Below are 25,622 nucleotides of genomic sequence, written 5' to 3'. Positions count from 1 at the left end.
TTTCCCTTCCATCCCCCGTACCCTTTCCTGCAGTACTCGGGAGCTCTGAAGGTCAGGGTGAGGTCTGTGGGGAGGCAACCAGGACAGAAATCCACTCTGTTACGGAGACTAATGGGGTGGCATCTGCAGCCTGGAGGCTGCCTGCAGGTTACCAGCAAACCCCTGCTTGGTCAGGAGTAGGTGAAGTCATCTGGGGCTGCTGTCCCCGTCCCTGTCCACACATTTCAGAGCATTGGTACTTTGAGAGTTTTACCATAAAGTCAAAATTCAATTTCTTGCGTGAAACCAGAAATCTCATGCTTTCTTAAAACCTTTTTAAGAGATGATGGAAGAACCACAGGAAGGGAAGGGACAAAAGGAGTCAGCGTGCTCTGCTCAGCTTTATACCCCTGGTTTAGTGGGGTTACTATCCACCCTTGTATCTGACCAGCGCATATCAACTTCAGGGCATGTCTTTGAGAGTGAAATTCTAGCTACCAAAATCTCCCTTGCCCCCGTCCTGCTCACCAATCCATACTTGCAAATCAATAAATCTCCCCCACCCCAGCACATCTTCCTCATCTTCACCAAATACTTGTAATTTTGCCTGGATAGTATTTACAAAGACAGCATTATGTGAATCTAGCATTGACAATGCAGTAACAAAAATTGCAAACATTAATATGGCACTTACTATGTGTCACCCATTTTCTAAGCACTTTATATATGTTAACTCATTTTGTCTTAACAACAGTCCTTTGTGGTACTATCCTTGTTTTATAGATGAGGAAACTGAGGCACAGAGATTAATGCTTGCCCAAGGTCACACAGCTAAAAGTGGCAGGGTGGGATTGGACCCCAGGCAGTCCACCTCCAGTGTCTGGGCTCTGAACCACCATGGATGCTGCCTCTCTAAACTGCAAAGGGGGCTGCAGTGGATATCATAAGTATGGAATCTGCAGCCCCAGACCTGGGTTTCTGCCCAAGAGCTATGCTTCACCAAATGATTTCCTCTTATTATAATCACCAGGAACATTACTCTCTTAGGGCAGGATCTTCCAGTAGGGTTTAGCCCCTTTGCAGATGAAGAAACATAGGGTCAGAGTGTTAGATATGTTCTCTAGGTCGTGTAGGGAGTAAGTGACAGAATTAGGAATGTGAACCCAGCTCTGGGGGACTTTAGTGTCCACACACCTCCCCCTACCCTACACTGCATCTATCGTGGGGCCACATCTTCAGAAAGAGACTGGATACTCTCAACACCCTCTTTGGCATGGGATGGAGGATGTGCGGGGGCTATTCTTCAGGAAAAAAATCATCATCATCATAATTATTACCAAAAAATCTTGTTAAACTGAGTGCTGGATGCTACAATCTTGGATCACTTTTTAAGCCTCAAAGAGGGTCCCTAAAAGTATGAGTGTTTCATCCTTGACCTGGCATTAGTAAGCTGAAGGGTAAGTAAGGCCTAAGTAAGTAAGTTAGTCCTAAGACAGAGTCTCCATCTCGTGAGCTGACTGGTTGAATTAATTTACTGCTTCTCATACACTATTCTCTGCTCTTACTTTTAGATCAAGCATAAAAATTTGTTTTCAGAATATGAGTCAAGGGCATAGTTCCTAGAGAACCGTGTGGTGGCATCTGGGATCACTGGATCTTGTACATTCCTGTGCACACATGTGCAGGTGGGCACTCAGACACCCAGCACAGACAAACACACTCACCACACCAGCACATTCGTGATGAGCAGTCCTTGGAAACAAGGATAACCTTCGGGGAAGCAGCAAGTGCATGGGGTTGTGATCTCTATTTTCTAGTGCATTGACATGGCCAGTTATGCCCTGCTGGGGTGGGGTGGAGCCTGCCCTCTCTGAACTGAGTCCCGGCTGGGGCAGTCCTTCCAGAGACTGCTCCACACATCCCCTGGTCTTGGACTGGCAGGAATGCCCCCTCACAGCCCTACGCAGGGTCCTATGCTTTAGGTAGGCCCCCTGGCCAGCAGTCTTCCAGCAACGATGCTAGGGATGCTTTCTTAGGTCAAAAGGGAAAGCATTGTTGCTGCTCTGTGGCCAGGCAAACAAGCAGCTGGCTTTGAAGTCCCAGGGGGGGTTTGCTCAGGCTGGAGTTGGGAGTCTGAAGGAGAGGCCTGCAAGGCTCCCCGAGCCTGGCGGTGTTTGTTAAGGCCTCCCGCCCGCCCAGGCCTGGTGTGTTTGATGTCTTGGAAGAAGCAGGAGGAGGGAGGCATGCTCCGAGGGACATCTTTCAACTCCTGCTGAGCCTGCAGTCCCGCCTAGGAGCAGAATGCAGACCAGGCCTGAGTCCAGAAGAGCAGGTGACAGGCCTGTGATGGAAGGAAACACTAGTTCCCTTCCTTCAAGGTTGTCTACAGGGGTGTGGTCCAGGGCAAATTGCAGAGGGTGTTGCTTCCCTTGGGCGCTGTTTTTATTCAGGTGGCATCAGGTAAGAATGAACGTCAAGGGAAGACTTGAAAGGAGAAAGAGGTGTCCAAAGGCAGCCTTTGGGAGCCACGACGGCTTGAGGTTCCCCCTCGCAGAGTCTCCTCCTTCCCTCTCACCCTCCACCAATTGCCTCCCTGGCTCCCTGCACCACGCCCACCCCTTCTCTCCTCCACCACCACAGCAGCGCTCTGGGCAATCCGCCTTTCCCCAGGGACAGCTCTGCTGTGTTCCTGATTTAGAATCTATAGGTATGAGCAGAGACACTGCCCACCCACCCCTCCCCCAAACAATAAAATGCACTGGGTAAGGAACCCTGGGGTAGGGGAGAAACTTCTAGAGAGCAGAAGGCTGGGTAAGACAATGCTCCCACTAGGCTGGCTCTCTGGGCTTGCCTCAGGATTTTGCTACCTTCCAAAGCATGTTTATGACCTTTTAGGCCTGGGCCATGAGACAAGAAATAAATCATTAGTCTTAACTAGTTCAATGTCCCATACAATATTAGCCATGAACAGCTCCACTTCTCTCTCCCTCTCTCCCCCTCCTCAACTCCCCTATCTGCTACAACCAAATGTGCACATTTCTACTAGATTCTCACCTCCACCCCCAGCACTGCTCTCCAGTCTGCCCCTACCTGCCTACTCCCCCTACCCCTGACATATTGCGATTGAGAAAGAGCTTGTTTACGATAAGACCTTGAAATCTGGAGTTACAAATTCTGCCAGGCCGGCCACCCTATCTCCGCGCTAATGCTTTTGGTGCCACCGAAAGGAGGCTCACCTGGTGGTGACCCATCCCCCCATCTCCCTGGAGTTCCCTGCTCCTCTTCTGCAAACACGGGACAATGAGCAAATGGGAGTTACCTGTCTCAACAGGTGTTAGCCTGGCCTCACTTTCCTGCAGGGTGATTGGGAGGTCACCCTCCGGCCCACCCACCCTCGGCATTCCTGTGATTGTGAAAGCCCACCTTCGAATGTGGCCCTCCCTTTGGTTCCCCATGACTTTAGCTGTGGGAGGCCGAGCCCACATCAATGGCTTTAGAAGTCCTTATTTTAGCTACTGAGTCCACGAGCTAGAGAGCAAGCAGCATCTGCATTGTCCAGGAGGGACTTGATGTTGCCTCTTGATTTTGTTCATGTGTCTGTAGTGGTACTTATACCACATTGCAATGGGAATTATCCATGTTAGCCTTCCCTACTAAGCCACGAGCCCCTTGAAGGAAGAGACTGCTTCTTATTCATCATTGAATCTCTATGCCCTGCACACTGCACAGAACATAAATATTTGGTAAATGACTTAGGTGAATGTTGTCATAGTCATCACCAGCAAATATTTAAGAGTGTCTTATGTGTAGTGACTCTGCTAAGCAGCAGGGGGTACAAAGATGAATTAGACGCCATTCCCACTTTTAGGGGCTTACGCTGAAGTCAGGAAGACACAGAGAAGCTTCACTTGCCAGGAGGTCAGAGGAAGGACCTAGAGGGACCCAGGGAATCTGCTTTGGCAACCAAAATTTGCCAGAAAGTAAACTTAGTGCAGATGCCCCCGGACCCAGGACCCATTCCATGTCGATCTCCCTATATTCCAGAGTGGAGCTTTTAAGTCATCAACAATCTGCACATCTAATTTTTCCCTACATGATTTCAGTGTCCTTGTCTCAAAAATGTGAATAAAAGTTAAAAAGTAGTGTCTCGGGCCCGCCCCGTGGCTTAGCGGTTAAGTGCGTGCCCTCCGCTACTGGCAGCCCCGGTTCCGATCCCGGGTGTGCACCGACGCACCGCTTCTCCCGCCATGCTGAGGCCGCGTCCCACATACAGCAACTAGAAGGATGTGCACCTATGACATACAACTATCTACTAGGGCTTTGGGGGAAAAAAGGAGGAGGATTGGCAATAGATGTTAGCTCAGAGCCCGTCTTCCTCAGCAAAAAGAGGAGGATTAGGATGGATGTTAGCTCAGGGCTGATCTTCCTCACACACACACACACAAAAGTAGTGTCTCTACTTGGAAAGAATTTCTCAACCTTTTAGTCCTGGGAACAAAGGCAGTGAAACCTGCCCCCACTGGGTCCCTACTGGGGCTGCACTTGCTAGCTGTGCCCACGCTGTTTGGTTTGGGATCCCGAGGATTTGAGGCCAGAGCCGCCACCACCCTCAGGCAGAAGGAAGGAGGAGATGGAGGCATCTGTCTGGAGTTTGGTTCGTCCCAACACACCTTAACTGAGAGCCTCATTTGTGCTGAGTGCTGTGCTGGCCGCTGGGAGTAGAGAAAATAATAAGGGGGTGTCACTCCTCCTCTCGGACAGGGGACTTGATCTCTGAGAGCCTGAGAGAAGAAGGACAGCAAATTGATCTCTTGGGGTCCAAGGGTCAGCCCAGATGATGTGAGGGGCCGCTGCTGTACCAATGCCCCTGTCTCATCGAGGGGACCATCACTGCATGGCAGATGTGTGGACAGTGGGAGCACTGTCCATGAGTGGCATTTTCTGTGTGGCTCTTTTAAGCCAGTGCTTCTGACCCTTATCTACTGAAGTACCATTAGAGGCAGAGAAGAGTGAATTCACACTTCTCAAGGAGCCTGAGATTTTAGATCACTGCAAATAGGAGATTTCTTTGAAGCCCCATATCTTGTCTTAAAAATGTATGTAAATTTTGTATTTTCTACCGTGATCTATCAATTTGCTTTTATATAAAAATGCGGTTAAAATTACTTATCTATGAATAAAACTGATGCTCCAGGAAGATGAGCTATTTTTCCTGTGGCTTCTTGGACCCCCCTTGCTCACTGCCCTATACCCCAGTTTGAGAAGCATGCATTTTAGGGCATCAGACCCGTACGCACACACCACATTCAGGGGTACCACCCCAAAGTGGGCCTCTAACACGCTTGCATGGCCCACGCCCTTGATCCCAAAACATTCCTCTAGGTCTGTCCTCTGCTGTGCTGGCCACACACTCCTCCAGTCTGACCCCATGGGATCATCCCTTCACCTCTGGGTTTATCTTGGTCCCTCTAGCAGGATTTGGAGATCAGGTGGCCAGTAACACTATTCCCCAAATGTCTAGGGGCAGTGTCTCTAAAACCTTTTTGCAGTCTCCTTCACAGGGGACGGACAGGGCAAGGGAGCAGTAAGCATGAGACCCTGAGGGGGGTTGAAAACAGCTACTAAAGTAGATACTTAATGAACTAATTATTTAAAGGGTCCTCAGCTAGGGATTGTCCTTGCAACTGCCTCGGTAGGCTTTAGCACCATACCCTACTTGCTTTCCCTGACATAACTGGTCCATCTGTACAAGGAAACCAGGAATCAGGGCTGCCTGCTTGTCTGATGAAGTAGAAGTTAGGTGTCTGAAGTCTAGCAGGTTTGTTATGGATTCACTATATCAGTGGTTCTCACATTTTAAAAGAAATGCAACCCATTCATTTATTTATTCATGCATTTGCTTATTCATTCAACAAATGTTTATAGAGAACCAACCATGCACCAGGAAATGTATGAGGAACTGGAGACACAGTGGTGAGCAAGAGCGACATGGTCTGCGCCCCATTAGAACTTGCAGGTGGGAAACAGAATTAAACAAATGGTCTCCAGGGAAACAAATAGAATAAGCTCAGATGGGGGCAAGCCCAAGTCTTCCTGCCACTGAGTGCTCCTGCCCTGGGATGTTTTGCCCAATAGCACAAGCACACAGCTGGTAGGTCCTCAACTAAGTCTGAGGTAATAGTGAATTGCCTGCAACTCCTTATATGAAGGTAAAAAACATAAAATGAAATTCCCCTGCAAGTTCCCCTACCTGCCCAACTGCCCCAGAGACAACGCACCAAATCCTGAGTGTGCAAACACGCTTGAGAGTGAGGAGACTCATGGTTTCACTTAATCCTCACATTAGAGCTGTAACGTTAAGTGGCAGGGTTCTCCCTCACTACACAGGTACGTAAGCTGAGGCCATAGAGAGGTGAAGTAGCCTGTTGAAGCTCCCCAGGCCAGGACCACCTGAGATGGGGTTTACAAAGGAGAGGGGGAGGATCAGGGCCCAGGGCGTGACTCTTGATTCTACCGAACAGTGCTGGGCTGGAGGCCTCCGGTAACTCGCCAGACAGACCCCCATGGTTCTGGAGACTCTGGCCACAGCCCCTTATCTGTCCTCCCCATGACATGTGCAGATCTGATGGCCCTAGTGCTAAAACCTCTGGACTCTAGAACCGAGGTAAGAGCTGGTGGGACAATGGAAATGTGGGCTTTGGAATGTATCCAAACAACCCACAGCCCTGTCCCCTCCTCCACAAAGACTGGCCAATGACCCCTAAACCAGTGACCAGATTATTCCTAAGAAACCTAGCATGGCTTTGGCAACTGCCTGACAAAGGATTGTCACTCTTTTCCACCCTTCACTTGTGGAGTGTCTTTATTTAAGCCTGTACTGTCGTTTAAAGGAAAATTCATCTGAATTTGGAGTGTTAGGTTGAAAAGCTAATCATATTTAGAGTCACCTTCCTATGACATTAAGGCCTCCAGGAGAGTCACTGAGAAGTCTGTGAGGTCTGCTAATTCCATTGCAAGTGAGGAATGTGTTTATTCTTCTAAGGGGCAAAGATCCCCCACTCAAAGTGACGCTGCCACCTTGTGTAACCAGGAACACGGGTTGTTGCTGATGTAAACAAAAGGCCAGGGCAGACCTGCCAGGAGCTCAGTCTCCTTTTCCCAGAGGTGTTTCTTATGAATGGTTGTGCCCAGTGAAGCAATTTCCTGCCTTGTAAACTTCTGCCCAGCAAACCACATCTCCTATCTATCGCTGCCTGGCTCTGGGTCATAAAACAATTCCCCAGAGACCAATCAGAGCCTGATCAGGAGTCCTTGAGTAACAGGAAAATTACCCTCCACCTGCAGACGTAATGACACTTTGCAAGCTAGTGGCTTGGCAGTTTCGGAACGTAAACATCACATGCCTTACCCCATGCCTTACCTCTGCTCATCTGAGATGTGGGGCCCACACATTTGATTCTCAGGCCCTGGGTCACTCCTTGGAGGCACTGGCTGGCTAGTGACCCATTACCTTGACCCGAGGACCCTGCAGCCTGGAGAACATATTTCACTATGTCAGATCATGATTTGCAGGGCCAGGGCAAGAGAAGTTCAGCCAGGGGTCTCAGGCATGCAGAAGACAGAAGAAGATTTGGGCTGCAACAACATGGGGGAACTCATTGAGTTGGACGTTCACTTTGCATTTTGTGGTCCTTCAACCTGGAATGTCTCCCCCACTCCCCCATCTGCGTGGTGAAATGTCATTCATTCTTTATGTCACAGTTTAAGTGTCTTCCAAGGAACCTTCTCTGATTTCCACCCAAACAGAATTTCCTCCATTGTCCTACCACTCACCTTTCTAACACCCACACACTGCTTTGCAATCACTCGCTAATTTGTCTGTCTCCCCAGCCAGGCTGGAAACTCCTGCAGGGCATCTTGGAATCTCCAGCACCCAGTGCAGGGCCTGGCTCAAAGTCAGTGCGCAAAAGAGGTGTGTTGAATGAATGAGTGAAAGGACACCTGTTATATGTCTCTCCACCACACTTAGATGCTTTGATTTTGAAAATGTACAAAGAATATAGTCAAAGAATGAAGACCTGGGTTAGGCTGGTAAAGAGAGGCATAACCTAGGTTTCTGTCCTTGAGAAGTTTGTAGTCTGGTCATCTTTCTGTGGATGGTAGGAATATTTGCAGATGGGGTATAGAGATCGGACACATGGGTAGATAGAAGTGGTTTGTTGTTGTTGTTGGTTTTCCTTTTTGAGTGACCGCTCAGAGCCAAAATGGGTTCCAAGCTGGTCTAACTAACCCTAGTACTACGCTAGCCATAAGGCATTATCTTGGACCTCCGTTTTTATCTCTTTCCTTTCTCCTTATCCCATTTGTAAAAGTGATAACAATAACTTGCTCCTTCTTTTGAAGCTTAAGGGGTCCTAGAGAGTAGTGGTGATAGAGGTGGTGGTAGATGTGCTTTTGGGCAATTTTCCAGACATAGAACTAGGAAACTCCATGACATACATACACACATTCATTCATTCATTCAAAAAATATGTACTGAGTGCCGACTATGTGCCGGGTACCAGATGCTGGGGAAGAACCATGAACAAAACTCGAAGTCCCTGCTCTCACAGAACTCACATTCCAGTTGGCGAAGACATTCAGTGATGGTGGGATGGGGCCCATCACATTGTCTCATGTTGTAGCCCCGGAGGGACTGATGCTAATAACTAACATTTAGTGAGCACTTTCTTATGTACCGGGCAAAGGGCATTATGCACCTTGTATCTCATTTAATCCCTAAGATAACCCCGTATTCAGATAAGGAAACAGAGAGGTTAAGTAGCCTTCCCAAGATCACACAGCCAGTAAGAGGTAGAGCCAGAATTTGAACCCAGATTTGCCTGACTCCCTCAGTCTGAGCTCTTAACCACAACTCTACACCGCTGCAGTAAATATTTACTAGAAGAACAAAGGGGTAGATGAATGGTTAACCCTAACTACTGTGGCAGCCTGTTGTTTCGCTTCCATAATACAAACATGAGCAACATGTTTAAGTTTTTCATTTACTTATTGATTCAAGCTTCTCCAAAGCGTGGCACTTGTCGAAAGCAGATTTCACAAAGATTAAGAAACAAGCATCTTTCTTGTTACCATCCATGTTTCCTGGGCAAGGCAACCTATTTTACAAAAATAATAATGAATTATAACTTAAAGTTGTACAAAAGAAACTTTCACCATAAGTTCTCTTTTCTGTGGTCAAGTCTCTGTATTAGGCTGTATAATCACCCCCAAAGGTATCCGATCATAGTCCCCAGAACCTGTAAACGTTCCCTCACAAGGAAAAAGCGTCTTTGCAGATGTGATTAAGGAAGATGATCCTACATAATCCAGATGGGCCCTAAATGCAATCACATGTATCCTTCGGAGGAGGAAGAAGAGGGAGATTTGACACAGGAGAGAAGGCAATGCAATGACGGAGGCAGGGCCTGGAGTGATACGGCCACAAGCCAGGGAACCTGCAGCCACCAGAAGCTGGAAAAGCCAAAGAACAGATTCTCTCCTATCACCTCTGAGGGAGGGCAGCCCTGTTGACACCTTGGTTTTGGCCCAATGATACTGATTTTGGACTTCCGGCCTCCAGAACTGCGAGAGAGTGTATTTCTGGCATTTTAAGCCACCAAGTTTGTGGTAATTAGTTACAGCAGCCACAGGAAACTAATACAGTCTCCTAAGAGAAGGAGGCAGCAGGAGGAATAAGTCTTCACCACTGTAGGTGATTCAGAAGTCTACGCGTATGTATCTTTGTAGTCAGGATGCCCAAAAGAAATCCTGCCTTGGAAAGCAAGAATATAGTGACCCCCCTACAATAATGAATCCACCTCCTTCCTTGCCCCCACACCCTTTCTCGGCTTCGTGTTTCTTTCTAGAACCTATCAATACCTGACATAGTGTATATTTATCTGGTTGTTGTTGGCTCTCTCCCAGTTGAACATAACCTCCATGGGAATTGACATTTTTAAACTGCTTTTCTCCCCCTGCCTAGAAGAGTATGTAGCACATAGTAAGCACTCAGTAAACGTTTGTTGGATGAATGATTGAATGTCATGTTACTGCCACCTGGACAGCCCTGATATCACATCAGGGATATGATAATAGAAGACATTGCAGCATGACATACTAACAAGATGCTTCCTAAGTGTATTTAAATAATATCTGAGGGCCAGCCCCAGTGGTCTAGTGTTTAAGTTCAGCGTGCTCTGCTTCGGCGGCCCGGGTTCCATTCCGGGTGCAGACCTACATCGCTCTGTTAGCGGCCATGCTGTGCTGGCGGGCCACACACTAAAAAATAGAGGAAGATTGGCATGGATGTTAGCTCATGGCAAATCTTCCTCAACAACAACAACAACAACAAAAAAGTCTGAGCTAGAATCTTTGCTTAGGTAATACTCTTTTTCATTTTCTACATCAATTTCTATTTCCTACTTTGTTCAGGCCTCAAACCTTGGAATCATCTTTGATGCCTCTCTTTCTCACACTGCACATCTAGACCATCAGGAAATCCTGATGCCTTCAAATCCTCTACCTTTAAAACAACATCCACAATCGGCCTCTCATTACCTCCACCGCTGCCCCCTGGTCTCAGGCTTGGATGATGGCAATGGCTTCCTGATGGTCTCTATGCTGTCACTCTTGTCCCCTTCCTACAACTCAGCAGCCAGAGGGATCCTTTTAAAATACGTCAGATCTTGTCCCTGCTCTGCTCAAAACTGATGGCTCCCAGCTCCCTCAGAATAAGAGCCGAAGCCCTTAGCATAGCTTACAGCCATCCTTACAAGTGGCAATGGGCCCTATGTCATTTGTCATCATGTCCCAGCACTCTGCTCACCTCCCTGACCCACCACTCTCCGTCTCACTCAGCTCTAGTTACTCTCGCCTCCCTGCTTTTCCGTTCTGCCTCAGGGCCTTTGTACTGACTGTTCCCTCAGCCTGGAATGCTTTCCTCCCCGATGTCCATGTGGCTCACTCTCTCAGCAACCTCAGGGCTTTTGGATGTCACTTTCTTAGTGAGCCTTCCTTGGCTACCCTATTTAAAATGACTACCCTACTCCCTTTACCCTCTTCCCTGCTATATTTTGCATAGGTATTTTTATCGTCTGACATATGTGTGCGCACACATACACACACACAGATGCACACCTTCACACATTTACTGCCTGTCTACCCCCAAGAATGTAAACTTCATAAGGGCAAGGATTTTTATCTATTTGGTTCACTGATGTGTCCTCACTGTCTAGCATAATGGTGCCTAGCACACAGTAGGTGTCAGTAAATATTTCTTGAATAAATAGATAAGAAACATTATATTGGACTAGATAATGTTTCCAAAAGCAAAGGGATACACAGAAGGTCTTATAATAGCTCAGGAAAACAGGCATGATTTCCTTATACTGGGATTTGTTTGTCTTTAAAGAATTTAGCTTTATCTTTTTATCCCTTTCATAATTGGGAATAATTTAATATAATTGGCCTATTAAGGATGTCTGGACAATAGGGCACAGGAAGGAAACCTGCCTTTTGGGAATGTAACAGTATGTGCCTGATGAGAAAATTAAATATGTGGAAACTACAGAGAAATATCTTGCATTTGTGCTGTGGGATCTGTTGGCATAATAACATAATAACATATACAGACTGCGTGAAACCTGCTTAGATGACTCTTGCTTTTGATGTTGTCCCCTTTTGTCTGCTCTGCTCATTCTCCCTGAGACAGTGTTTCCTCTCTACAAGAGCACATAGCACTTTACACACACCCAGGAAAAGAATGGTCATCCAGGTGTGTGTGAAGTCCTGCATACTCCAAATACTCATTTATATAATACAGTCATGTTATAAATCTTGGGTGACAATCTAGTATTTCCCTAGCTGGAATGACCTCTGCACCAGAGAGAGACAGAGAGAGAGAGAGAGAGAGAGAGAAGGAAGAGAGAGGAGGGAGAGAAGGAGGGGATTTATAGGCACCTGGTTGCTGATTGCAATTTTTCATAAATATTCAGCCTGTTTGATGTGATTGGGACATGTTTGAAGTATTAGAACATGGGTAGGTCATATGCCACCGCATGGTCCATCATTGGCAATCTCTTGTTTTCCAGAGCAGATTTCAAAGGCCTGTCTTTGAATTAATTCCCAATTCAGAGGGGACACATCAGCCCAGATTCTCCTCGGGAAGAAGTTGGCTCCTGCCTCTTCCTGACCCCCCCTCCCTTCCCTGCTCCCTGCACTCCTCCTCCATGACCCTCTCCCACCCACCTTTAGGAGCAGTAAGCCAGTTTAGTCCCAGCCTCCTGGCTCTCTGTGGCCCTCGCACTCATCACAAGATCGCCACATTTTACCTCCTTTCCCTAAGGAGACAAGGACTCCCCAGTCAAGCCTTTCCCCTCTCCTCACACCTCCCCTTCCTGACTCATCCTTGGCTCACTGCTGGGTTTGCCATACATCACAGAAGTGAACAAAATTATTTTACCAATTACTGGCAGTTTTCTTTACCGAGCATCAAATTTGTGATGAGGTCATCTGGAAATATCTACCGAGTGCAGAAGACTAATGAGACGGCACCCTGCGATGAGAGAGTACTAACACACAGCACTCACTATGTACTGGGCACACTTCTAAGTATTAACTCATTTGCTCCTCAAACAACTGTATACAGTAGGTATACCCTATTATCACCACCCTGTTTTATGTAGGAGGACAATGAGGATAGGGTTAGGTGGTGGAGTTGGAGATCCTAATCAAGGCATTCTGGCTCCAAAAAGAATATCAAAGACCTGCCTCCAACTGTGGACCAAGAGCTCAGATTCCCAGGCTGTCCGCATTGTGTTCTTATCCACCTGAATCCAGCAGCTAACACTCCAGTTATCTCTGCCCTGGGGGGAATAATCCACTGTTTGGCATGGAAAAGTTCAATATGTTTTAAGGCAGGTTTTCATTACTGATTTCATTTCTTATCCATGAAGGTTAAAATGAAATCTGCCTTCCCCAGAGCTCACCCTAGAAAATGATAGCAGATCGTGGTAAAAACAGAACCATCTGTCTGTTAGCTTGCAGTCAGGGTGTAAAGAGAGACCCAGGAAAATGTTGGTCAGTAAGGTGCTAGAGGAAGGGATGGGGGTTTTGAGTTGCAAATGAATCTTCAGATTTATTTCCCACCTGGATCCACACACAGTGGGCCTCCTTGCCCCTTGTAGAGCTAGTGGAGGGAGGTCCCTGTTTGATTTAGAAGGGAGGTACTAACCTTCTTGGGGGCTCTCAGTTGCCAGGGCCACCTTCTACTTGTCTTGGTTCACATAGGGTTTGGTTAGGAAAAGTCCCTAGAGACTTCCCCAAGCCACCCATCCTCCCTCCCCTCCACCTCCACCTCTGCCAAGGTGATCTCTTGGATGAATAAGACCTTCTGGATTCTCAGGGTTCTTGCAACAACGCAAGGTCTAAAATATATCAAATGCAGATACTTGCTGTTCCAGAAACAACACGAGGCCAGATATAGGGTTCCAATTGAGGCTGGGGCTTGAGGCCTATATTTCCTTCCTTTTCCTGGAACTCACAAGAGCCATCCAGTGGGACATCCCAACTAGTCCAAGGGGATCTTGGCCTTTCTTGATACATGGTGCTTGGCCTTGGCCCCAGCCCTTCTCAAGCCAACCATGAGTTTTCTCTTGACCACTTCAGTCCAAGTTACACTGTCTGGGGGAGCCAGGAGCCAAAGGAGGTCAGCATTTCCAAGTCTATCCATCCCTGCCTTGGGGACATAGTAGCTACTTGTGACTTTGCCCGGCTCACTGAGAATTACATCTTCCACTACACTGGGATTTTGGAAAACCTGTTGCTCGGGGACTGGTCAACACAATTCCTTTGCTTACATGTTGCCTGGGAAATGCTCTGTCTAGAAATGAGAAACTACATATCAGTAGGTCTATGCTGTACAAAAGAGGAGACGGCAGAGGACAGGTCCATCCTCCCTCTTCCTGGTGCCAACACTGGATTATTTGTGGCCAAGTCCCTGCTGGTGGAGTGTCCAGGCCTTTGGCTTTTCACATTTTGGACTATCTGTATTCATTAGCATCCCACCTGAGGGGGAAACCTGGGCATGGGGCGACACCCATAAGAGCCCATTCTTCTGGGGACTAACAGCCCTACAGAAGGGAGGAAAGGCTGGAATTCATGCTTAAAATGAGGTTGAAAAAGTTACCCACGGAGTTTCCATTCCTCCTGCTTTTATTCTGTTCCTATGACCACAGTCACCAAGAGTTGGCTCTGTCACTTTACTTCTGTGAGCTGCAGAAAAGACAAAGGTGTTGGCTCCTGCTCTGCCCAGATCCCCTCAGAGGGACTTGTGGAGTCCGACTGGGGGAATTGACTCTCCTTACCTTACCAGTAAAGCCGGCACGAAGACACTGGGACATGGCAGCAGCGAGCTCAGGGGAATAAGTGGAAAATTCTAGGGAGACCAGGGGCCAGGGGTTCTTGGTCGGACGGTGGCAGGGGTGTCAGAGACAGAAATATGAGACTCTGGGCAGTGATAAAATAAATTGTTTTAATGGGAGGCTTTCTGAAAGGGCAACTTTTTCTTGTGCTATCAAACAGCCAGTTTCCCTGCCTTAGGGTTTCTTGGGGGTACACTGGCTGAACCCCTAGCCCCACAGGAAGCTAGGATGTTACTCTGACACTATGTTCAGCCCCTCCAGGGATCCAGAAGTGTGTCTTAACATCAGGAGATTGGAGTTCGCTGGCAGTCAGTCCAAAATATGCAGTCCCTGTGTATGTCCAGGCCTGGGCGGGGGGCAAGGGGCTTCACTTCCGACTTACGGTATTTCTCCATGGGGAGAGAGAAAGGAGGCAAATCACTTTGAAAATTCAACTCTGACCTTTACAAAGAAAACTAATAGACACTTTAGTATTATATACAGGGCAGACGGGAGAGGAAGTGGAGGGAAAATTGCACTTAATTACAGTAGTTTATAGTTTACACCCATTGGACAAATTTACTTCTTTAAAAGAAATCTCAAGATCAGTGGGGATGGGGGTGGGGGAGGGAGTTTGCTGATATTTACAGTGTGTTTGGCTCAGTTCAACAGCACGGGTCCTCCTCTCCTCATTTCAGTAACAGATTCAAGTTTTCACATGTTTGTTCGATGAAGGAGCACAATGTAGACACTACAGCTTTCGCTCTCCTCTTCTGTGGTTTCTTGTCTTCCATCTGCAGGCCGGACGGGAGTACTCGGCATCTTGGGAGAGGCATCGAGACAATACTGCATAGAAGGGAAGCTGGGCTTCGGGCTGCGCCTCCCGAGAGTGGATTGTCCGAGGCGCCAGCAGGATGTCAGGTAAGCAGGGACCTCTGGCAGGTGCTTGTCAGGTCACCGGGCTTTTCCGTGACAGCTGCCGGGAAGGTGATGGTGTGGAAAATAGGGTCCTTGTTGCTGTGCACAAAGTAAGTGACGTGTGGGCATCACCAGGCTTGGAGAGGACACTGCAGAGAGAGAGGAGAGAGAGCTCAGCTGTGCGCATTTGGCAGGGACATGGGCCATTAGTTTGGCTTCTCCGGGGGGAGCTGAGACCCAACTCAGACCCCCGTCAGCAAAGAGCTGGGGGTGGAGGGCTGGGGACCTAGCGCTTGCTCAGTTCTGTGGTGTTGGTCCTGAAGCACACTCCCATTAGCAAAACCTGGGAGCTGGCTTTTCCGGCTGCTTCAGAAGAGAGAAGCAATTTGCTGGAGACCTTGAAATGGTCATAACTCGCTGACCTTTATCCTGAAGTTGGGCTGCTCTTTCTGTGAGCGTGGTGTTTATAAAGTGCTCAGTGTGGCTGCAATGGCAGCCGATGGGGAGCTCCTGCCTCTTGTGGAAGTAAGGATCTCTTTCTAAGACCTCTAAGAGTTGGGGTCCCCTAGACCACTGCTTCCCAAACTTTAATGGACCTATGAGTACCAGAGATCCTGTTAAAACATAGATTCGGATTCAGTGGGCCTAAGAATCTGCATTTCTAATCAGCTCCCAGGTTGTGCTGAAGCTGCTGATCTACTTTGAGCCACAAGGCCGTAAAGCACACGAGAAATCGCCACTTACTCAAATTTTTGCTGCTTCAGGGAAGGAGCTTGGGGAATTGCAAAATGCTTTCTACAGGGCTGTTACTGTCAGGACAAGACACTCTGAGGATGGGGGAGAGGATCCAAGGGATGAAGGCCTCTGATGCCAGACTTGTGGGTGGGCCAGGGGCAGGAGACCCCAGAATGGATGGAGAAACCCTGTGGGAGGAGCCCCACCACCCATTCCGGGGCAGCCTCCCTTCCAGAGCCCTGGGCCTCATTCATTTCAGCTGTCGTGGAACATCATTACCCTCCTTTTCTTTCCAGGAGTCCCTTGTCATTTCCCTCTGTCTCCTCCTTCCCTTTCACTTCTGCTGGCCTCTCAGAGGAAGGTTCTGCCTTTTGGCTTAGTGGCTTATTCTCTCCAGACTCCCCCTCAAACACACACACGCACACACACACACACACACACACACACAGACTCCTACGGCTACAACTAAAAGCCTATTATCCTATTATTATCTCATTAATCAGTGCTCCCAACCATAATCCTATATGAGGTTCCCATTATGTCCATTTTATAGATTAGGAAAACAAGGCTCAAAGACAGTCAGTGACTTGTCCAAGGTTTCAGAACTAGGAGAATGTGGAGCCAGGGACTCAAACCAGCTCTGAGTGACCTCCCAGCACGTGTTCTTTCTGTTATGCTCTGGGGTTAAGAGTCTTCTACCAGCTTTGTGCTCTTGGTCAAGTTCTCTCCCTGTGCCTCAGTGTCTTCACTATAGAATGGAGGCTGTTGAGGGATTAGATGAGCCGATACATGTGAAGCACTCAGGATGGTGCCTGGCATAACTGTCCTCATGAACACTAGGGCACAGGTGCCCTGGTCCCCGCCACCCTCCTAAGCGCTCTTCAGAGTGGGACTGAGCTGTGCATTCGTGTGAGGAGACAGGCTTCTGACCCTTCTAAATTTGTGAGGCCCTAGTCAGGGTCCTCTGATACCCTTTGCCTCCTCTTCCTCCTGCCACCCACCCCCACTCTGGAGTCTCTTTACTTCCCACTATCAGCCTTTTTCCAATTTTCAGATTTCAGGTGGAGGAGAGAGAAAATGGCTTGTGACCTTGCAGGTTTCAATAGAAGAGCAAACAAGAAGGGCAGATAAGGAGACGCCAGCAAGATCCTATGACCTGTCATTAGGGATGGGCTTCCCAGCTATCAAATGTTTGCTCACATAATAAAATGGTGGCAGAGCCCTAAATGTTGTCAAAGGAACTAGAGTTATTTGCCCCCTTCAGAGTCTAAACACAAACATCTGATAAGGGGTGCACTGTGGTCCCTTAGAACCGAGGCCTAGTGCACCCAGCCCTGCGGGGCCCTTGCCCAGAGGATCTCTGCGTGACCACGGAGCCCTCCATCTGGAAGGTGGTAGCTGTGGTGATTGCTAAGGACATCCTCATTCAAAGATGATTTGTTACATAATGGTCACAGCTAACGCTTACCAAGGTCCTACTGTGTGCCAGGCCCCATGCTGACTAAGGGCTTTACATACATCATTGCACTGAATTCTTACATCAGCCCTTTGAGGGAGGTAATTATCACTCATTCATTTAACACATTTTTGAGCACCTTCTATATGCTTAGCACTTTTTTAGGCCCTGGGGATGCAGCTGTGAACAAGACCCTGTCCACATCCTAACAGAGTTTATATTTTAGTGAGGGTTTTGAACAACAAACAACTAAAAAAAAAATGCACATATATAGAAAATAAAATTTTAGGTGGAGATGAATACGCTAGAAAAATAAGCATGGTAAGAGGTTAGCATGATTTGAGGGAAAGGGGAATCATTTAGGGAGAGGGATCGAGAGGTGATTCCCCACTCTTTGAGGTGGTGATGACGTCGAAATTGAATGAAATGAGGGAGCAAGCACGTAAAGATGTGCATTAAGGAGTGTTCCAGGCAGAAGACCCACAAATGCAGAAGTCCTGAAGTGGGGTCACAGCAGCTGTGGTTCTGCTGAAGCCGAGTAAAAGAGGGAGGAGAGGAAGGAGGTGAGAACGGCGGGGCAGCAGTGGTCTGATCACACAGGGCCTTGGATGTCTCTATTTCAGTTTGGTTGCAATGGGGAGTGATTGGAGAGTTTTGACAGAGGAGTGACATGCTTGATTTCCCCTTATAAGAGGTCACTCTGGCTGCTGGGTGCTGAACAGATCATGCCCACCATCATGGGGCAAGAGTGGAAGTGGGGGTGGGAAGGTAGGGGCCACTGCAAGAGATCAGCGAGAGTTGAGGGGCTGGACTGATGGGGTGGTGAGAAGTGCTCAGATTGAGGGTGCATTTGGAAGGACCCCTAGCGGAACTTATTGATGGACTGGATGTGCGATGTGGGGTATGTAATTATCAAGGGCCCTCTCAGGTATCTCACCTGAACAACTGGCACCATTTTTGGAAACGGAGAAGCCCAAGGAGGAAGCTTTTTGGGTAGGCAGACATGGGGGCAAAATGAAGAGTTCCTATTTTAGGCAGGTTTGATTTGAGAGGCTTATCAGAAATATTAGGCATGCATATGTACATGCCAAAGATGCACTGGATTTGTGAATGGGCACTCAGGGGAGAGGTCTGTATGGAGATAGAATTATAGGATCCATCAGTGTGTACCCTTGATCCTAAGCCATGGGATTGGAGGCGATCACCCAGGAGTAGGCATAAAAGTGAACGAGCCCAGGGGCCTCCAACAAGTAAATGTCGGGAAGAAGAGTTGCCAGCTAAGGAAAGGAGGAGTGCCAGTGTCATAGGAGGAGAGCCAGGAAAGGGTAATGTCCTAAAATCCAAGTGAAAAGGGAGGGCGTGATCAGCTGTGTCAGAGAGAGATATTGAAAAGTAACCATTGCATTTGTCAACATGGCGGTATGAGGGAGCTGGACAAGAGAGGTTTCAGCGAGTGTGAGGACAAAAACCAGCCTGGAGAAGTCTCAAGGGAGAATGGGGGTGAGGAAGTGAAGACAGTGAGTGTAGATAACTCACTTCTATTATTATTAAGTTAAGCTAGATTAATTATAGTTATATTAATTAAAAGTAATGATTATAATTCCAGTTTTACAGATGAGGAAACTGAGGTTAGAGAGATCATAAGTAACTTGCCAGGGTCTCATAACAGAAAAGCTTGTGATCTTAAACACTATATAAAATCACTTCTGTCTTCTGAGTGGGGCAATGGGTAAATAAATGGCTTTTGCTACTTAATTTATACAAACTCAAGAGACACTCAGGGTTGCCATCAGGGAAGGCCAAGATTGACCTGGCTGCCATGGACTGGGTGTTTCAGGCCAAGCACTGAGTTGTTTTACAAGTCTTATTGCATTTAGTTCTTTCGATGATCCCACAACAGAGGAATCATTATCTTCATATTACAGGTGAGGAAACTGAAGTTCAGAGAGGCTAAGAATTTTCCCTGAGGTCACACAGGTAGAAAGTGATAGAATCTTGAGCCCAGGTCTGCCTAACTCCCAAGTCGGTGCTCTGAATCATGAGACCATACCGCCTCACCACCAGTGGAGAAGGTTGGGAGGTTGGCGAGCAGCTGCAGGGGATTTATGAAGAGGCGGCTCACCTGCTTGTCAGCACCTTTGACCAGTGACTGCTCTGGAGACCCTCTCCTGACCTCTCCATCAACTAGGAAGTGGAGCAGTGGGTAGAGAAGGTGTGGAAACAGGAGTTGGCTCACAGCCTGCCCACACTTGTTCTAACTGAGGTTGGTGCTTGCTGTGGTCTTGTTTCCAGACTGGCGGGCATTGTTTTGTAGGAGCTCAGGCACAGACCTTGCCAGCACCCAAAGGTTGAGGAGGGGGAGGCATTAGTTCTGGAAGGTCAGACGGTAGTAGCTGCAGAAAGATTCCCCGTGAGAAAGTCCCAGCCTGAGGTCCCTGAAACATGATCCAGAAGCCCCTGGGGCATGTCTGTCCTGACAACAGGAAATATTGGGATTAGACAGATTCAAGTTCAAATCCTGGCTTTAGCCTTATACCTGCATAAGCTTGGGTCATTTTTATGAGTGCTTAAAAATAGATATTAGAAGGTGAGTATTGTTTAATGGATTTGGAGCGAGGAGATCAAAGTCTGGAAATCCGCTCCAGATTTATCATCCGTGTGAACTTGGCCAGATCCCACCCATCTTTGAACCTCAGTTTTTTGCTGTAAATCAGGCATAAAAATATCTACCTTGCAGGATGGGTGGGAGGGTTAGCCAGGAAAGGTAAGATGTAAAAGCACCCTGGATGGAATGCTGCTTGGCAAATGGGAGGCACACAAAAAATGTCAGTTCTGAATTCGTTCATTCATTCATTCATTCATTCATTCATTCATATTTACTGACATCTACTATAGCCCAGGCATTTGGCTAAGCACAAAGAGCTTGGGCGCTTTGAAAGGCCCCTGAACTATTTGTTTTTTTCCTGGGAGGTGGGTGAGAGGGTGTCTGTGTGTCAGCAGGAGAAAGGGAAGCAGGGATCTGGAGCACTTGAGAGACGGTCCTAATCCTGAGAAATTTTATTGGCAGAACCTCCTGTGACCATGTGCAGACCAAGCAAGGAGTTACCTATTGAAGGAGTTGGTGGAAGGTGTCTCCTAAAGGATCACAGACAGAAAGGAGAAGGAACAGGGAAGGCATGACTACTTTCAGCACTTGACTGTGCACAGGCACTCTTTTAGGCACTTCAAATATTCTGTGTGATGGGGGTGGGATTCCCCCCGCCGACGCACCCCTTCCTGTTTACAGATGAAGAAACTGAGTCTTGGAGCAGTGAATTAATGGTCCAAGATCATGTCACAGGGGCGATGGAGCCGGATTAGCTCAGGTCTGTTAGCTTTTCCTAGCGCTCTGCCGTGCCTCTAAAGCAGCACTGCTCAGGGTGTGTCCCTCTGACCCAAGCAGTGCACACTAATGGCCCTAATGCGCACACCAGCACATGAAAGATTCTGAGAAGCCCTGCCCTGTGGTATTTTTGTTTAATCCAGCCGTTCTCCCAACGTATTTGTTCGAGGAATCCTCCTCTCCTTATACCCAGGTGCCCCTGATTTCTAGCAATGGTCTTGAAACTCTTTTTGGAAAATAATACTTTAAAACAAAGAAAAAGCAGAATTGCTATCAGGTCTCTTTTGGAACTCACTTCTGACCCTCTGTCTTTAGAACAGAGTCTGTACAAATTTTCTTCCCCTTGGGCTCCTTCTGCTGTCAGGGGGCAGCATCGTTACCCTCATTTTACTTCATTCTGCCTCTCCCAATCCTTCTCCTTCAGTGTGTAGGAAGAAAGTTTCCTGATGGGAATACAGTGTGTGGCCTTAATTTTCACTCTTGTTCCTGACCATTGAAGAACTAGAGCAGCAATTACATGGATATTTTAAAGATGGGGATTGAAGGCAAGTATTGTTTAACTGGAAAGAGCTCGGGATTTAGAGTCGAAGACCAAAGTCTGGAGGTCCAGCTCTAGAATTTATCATCTGTGTGACCTTGGGCAGATCACTCTCCATCTCTGAGCCTCAATTCACTTTGTATTTCTTGGGAGGTTTAAATGAAAAGAAAATGATGAGATAATGTTCACAAGAAGTGCTACATGGATATTTTTATCCATACTAAGTGTAATCATCATTGTCATCATCCCAGACATGAATCTATCACCAGACTCCTGAAATGTCTGGGGACTTGAGACAACTTCACGGTAGTTCTAGAGGGCCGATCATCAGCTTCAAGGTCGGCTGGCCACCCCGTCCAGTGGAGGGCAGAAGCCATCTGGGGGCCAGTGCAGCGTCTCAGAGAGCATCTTGAACTATTTTGATTAAGAGACCATTTCCTGAATTCAGAGGACTTGTTTCAACAAGCAAGCATCAAAGTCAACTTGGGAAAGACAGGAATAATTAATCACAGTCCTGTCTAGGGCTGACCAAGCGGCAGATGGATTGATAAACTTTTCAAAGGGGAAGGTATTCCCAAGCAGGGCTGCTGCGCCTGGCTGCCCCCCTGATTGAGATTTGTGAGCACAGATAAATGTTTTCCCTGCTCACTACAAAGAGTGGGAAATCGCACGGGAGTCGAAGGGCAGGGCAACGGGGGATGTCTTTTCATCTTCCATTGGGTGAGAGAAGAGGAGCAAAGCAGGTCCCACACACCTCTCCCTCTCCCCCAACTCCAGAGCCAGGCTGCCTCGGCCATGTCTGTGTGTGTGTGTGTGTGTGTGTGTGTGTGTGTGTGTGTGAGCCCAAGATGTGCCAGGCACCTAATCTACATGACCTCATCAAATCCTCAGAACAAGTAGATGTTACTCTCATTTTTTTTGTGTGTGAGGAAGATCAGCCCTGAGCTAACAACTGCCAATCCTCCTCTTTTTGCTGAGGAAGACTGGCCCTGGGCTAACATGCATGCCCATCTTCCTCCACTTTATATGGGACGCCGCCACAGCATGGCTTGACAAGCGGTGCGTCAGTGCGCACCCAGGATCTGAACCGGTGAACCCCGGGCCGCCGCAGCGGAGCGTGCGCACTTAACCGCTTGCGCCACTGGGCTGGCCCTGATGTGACTCTCATTTTAAAGATGAAGAAATGAAAGCTCAGGGAAGTCAAGGTCACCAAGCAAGTGGCAAAACCAGAGAGAGAACCCACCTGCTCCACAACACTGTAGGACCAGGAGAAGAAGGGAGCAAAGGGAAGAACAGAGAACCCCAAGCCCATGAAAGAAGTTGCTCAGAAGCACATGGCAGCAGATGAGGTGCGATTGCAGCGCTCAAATGGAAAAAGACCATTAACAAGACCAAATCCTGCTGAGAGCCTCTGACATGAAGTTCAAGGTTGTTGCCTACTTATCTCGTAATCAATAAAGGGCAAACAATTCCCACGCTGCACAGACCCCAGCTACTAAAAGGTCCTATTGTGTTACTCTGGAATTGTCATGCGTGTTCAGATATCTTGTCCTGTTTTCTAACTCTCAGTGTCCCATTACGGTCCAGCTGTCCAAGCTCAGCCATCAGTCTCGTTGTTGATCGTCTTTCCTACTCCACCACCTCTGTGTTGAGGTGGTAATTAGTCATCAGCTGAAACGGTGACTGAGCCTCTGGATTCCCCACCTTCAGTGCACCTGGAAGTTGATTCTAAGTTTCTCAATAAAACACCAAGTGAATGCAGGCCCCTGGAAAGGCAAGGTTGTCTACTGGGAAGTCCCCATGGGTTGGTAGATTTGGGTCATTCTCTAGAGTTTACAGCATTCTGGGTTTAGCATGGGTCCTGGACTGGGGGAATCAGCATCGGGACCCCTAACTCACTACTCGCTTTCTCCATTGATTAACTTGTGGAAAATCCTCAGGGATTCCTTTTGCAAGGCACGAAACTCTGGGCCGCTGGGGGAGCAATAAACCCCTTTAGCCTGTGACCCATCTTCTTTGCCCTGTGACCTCAGGGATTCCTTTAGTGAGGAACAGGGAGCCTCAGAAGGACCAGACTTATGGCTGAGTCCACACTTGCCACATTCTCTGCACATCAATAGCCTTAGTCATTATCCCCTCCCAGTAGGAGTACTGGCATTACCTGTTTACTGGAAGACATGTTGGTGAGCGTACTGATGCTGCTGGTATCTGTGACCACCATCGCAGATGGAAACCGGGAGGTGTGGGAATACTGGGGGGGTTCCTGCTTGTGTGCGTACACTAGAAAGACAGAATGAAGACAAAATCAAGGCACAGATCACACAGGCATATGCATAGCTACGAACCCCCCACCAACACCATAGCTCCTGTTTCCCTGGGCAGATAAAAGGGGATGGTGGTGGTGGTGGTGATGTTTGGGAAGGTCGTGTGATGTGGTAAAAAGAATGACCATGTGTTTAAATCCTGGCTCCTTAATCAAGTTTCTTAACCTCAGTTTCCTCACCTGTAAAATGGGAATGATATCTGTTGTAGGATTAGAAGAGATCATGTTTAAAGCATTTTGTGCCAAATAAATAAACAGCTCTCTGCAGTGGTGGACAGCACTTCTGTTCCCGTGACTTTCAATAAAGTGTTAGGTGCCTGGGCATCGACAAGTGACCCTTAGGCATATGTGGTCCTTCTGCGATTTTAAGTCAAAAAAAGTTCTAAGTAGCTCGCAAACATGAATGAGCTGGCCAGCACATGCTTACCATTTCTGCCATGACTCAAGCACCAGGTCTCATGCTAGCAATTGTAGATTGATTAATAATTGTAATTAGACACAGGTGTAATGAATTGGATAAATCTGGGCTGTTCTGGTTTGCACTAAAATGACATCATGGCCTTATGACATCACAGAAATATGAAGGACAATAGACAAAGGGAGACTAGATTCAAATAAAACCTCCAGGAGCATGTGACTTGTTTTCTAGGTTTTGTAGTACTTGTCCACCAAGTCTCTTTTGACTCATGCTAGTTATCCATAAGATTCATATAAATTCTGGGTCACATGACCAAGGAGTGAAAGCATGTGGATTCTTGGCCTTGAGGGAGGGACCAGCCCGTTCTACTGTACTCCAGCCTATACTTCAGCAGGGAACAGGGGTGAAGGTCATGGCCTGCTGCCTCAGCTTGCCCTTCCTGTGGAGGGAGGCTGGTTATTTCCTGGTCTGGGGCCCCATGGGCTATCTCTTCATAGCCAGCCAGGCCAGCTGGGCCTCAGCAGTCCACAGGTCGCTGGTGACCACTCTCTGACTGTCCCCCTCAGGCTTGGCCATGGAGGAAGCCTGCCCAGGTGAGCACGTGGGGAGCATACTGTCAGGCCCTGGGAGGAAGGGAAGTGGAGCACATGTGGTCCCAGACTCTGCTACAGGCTGTGGCAGATTTTTTAGAAGCCGCGAAAATGTGATTGGAATGTGAGATGGTGCTTAGAAACCAGCTCCGCAGGCCTGGGGGTGGGGTGGGGGTGGGGGTGGGATAGAGCCCCGAGGACAGAAGAAAGCTGAACTTAACTGTTCTCCCCCAGATCCACAGCTCTGCCTGAGGCAGCCAGAAGAAACTAAAATCTTCTTCCGCATTCCTGCCTCCTTCTGTTAAGGAGTCTCTTAATAAGTAATGACTAGTGTTTCTATAACTCTTTATGCTTATCAAATACAGTTCATATCTATTTTTATTTCATCTCCATAACTACTCTACATGCATATTATTTCCATTTTATGGGTGAAGAAATTGAGGCTCAGAGTGGCTAAGGAACTTACCAATGGCTACATAGCCAGTAAGTCTCAGCCAGGATTTAAATCTAGGTCTGTCTGACTCCAAGACTATCATTCTATTCCAGAGACTCTCTGGTGTTCCTGTGGGACCGTGCCTGAAGTACAGAAGCCATCTCTCCATGATTTCTCCCCAAACTCGTAGGCCAGGGGCTATAGCCTGACATGGCTGGAGGACCGGGGGCCTGGGGCTCAGGATGGGGCTCAGAGATATAGGGACTGCAGGTGGGTGGGAAATAATTGGTTGAAAGGTAGACTTAGGGTAGGTGTAGAAACTGGATATGGGAAACAGTCTCTGTGCATGGCGCAGAAATGCTAATATTCTTTGTCCAGGATGATGTGCAGATGGTATTTTCCACCTTGA

The 25,622-nt window shown here is 47.8% G+C and overlaps 1 protein-coding gene across 6 annotated transcripts in view; it reads right to left on the bottom strand.

The window, feature by feature from the left end:
* Window positions 1-14,531: 14,531 nt before the first annotated feature.
* Window positions 14,532-25,622, bottom strand: part of HNF1B (HNF1 homeobox B) — a 51,478-nt gene continuing 40,387 nt past the window's right edge. For 4 of the 6 annotated variants that reach the window (XM_014790941.2, XM_004434842.3, XM_014790942.2 and 1 more), the window contains exons 8-9: window positions 23,611-23,729; window positions 14,532-15,487 (exon numbers count right to left, since the gene is read on the bottom strand). In XM_014790941.2, the coding sequence (XP_014646427.1) occupies window positions 15,467-15,487; window positions 23,611-23,729 (140 nt within the window). In that variant the 3' untranslated portion in view covers window positions 14,532-15,466. The remainder of the gene's footprint in view (window positions 15,488-23,610; window positions 23,730-25,622) is intronic. The other 2 variants (XM_087440829.1, XM_014790943.2) reach the window with 1 other exon arrangement.

This window comes from Ceratotherium simum, chromosome 16 (genome assembly GCF_057802395.1).
Source record: "Ceratotherium simum simum isolate JZ-2026a chromosome 16, ASM5780239v1, whole genome shotgun sequence".
NCBI lineage: Eukaryota > Metazoa > Chordata > Mammalia > Perissodactyla > Rhinocerotidae > Ceratotherium > Ceratotherium simum.
Note: the sequence above shows the minus strand (reverse complement) of the source record. Positions and strands in the feature narration are given on the sequence as shown.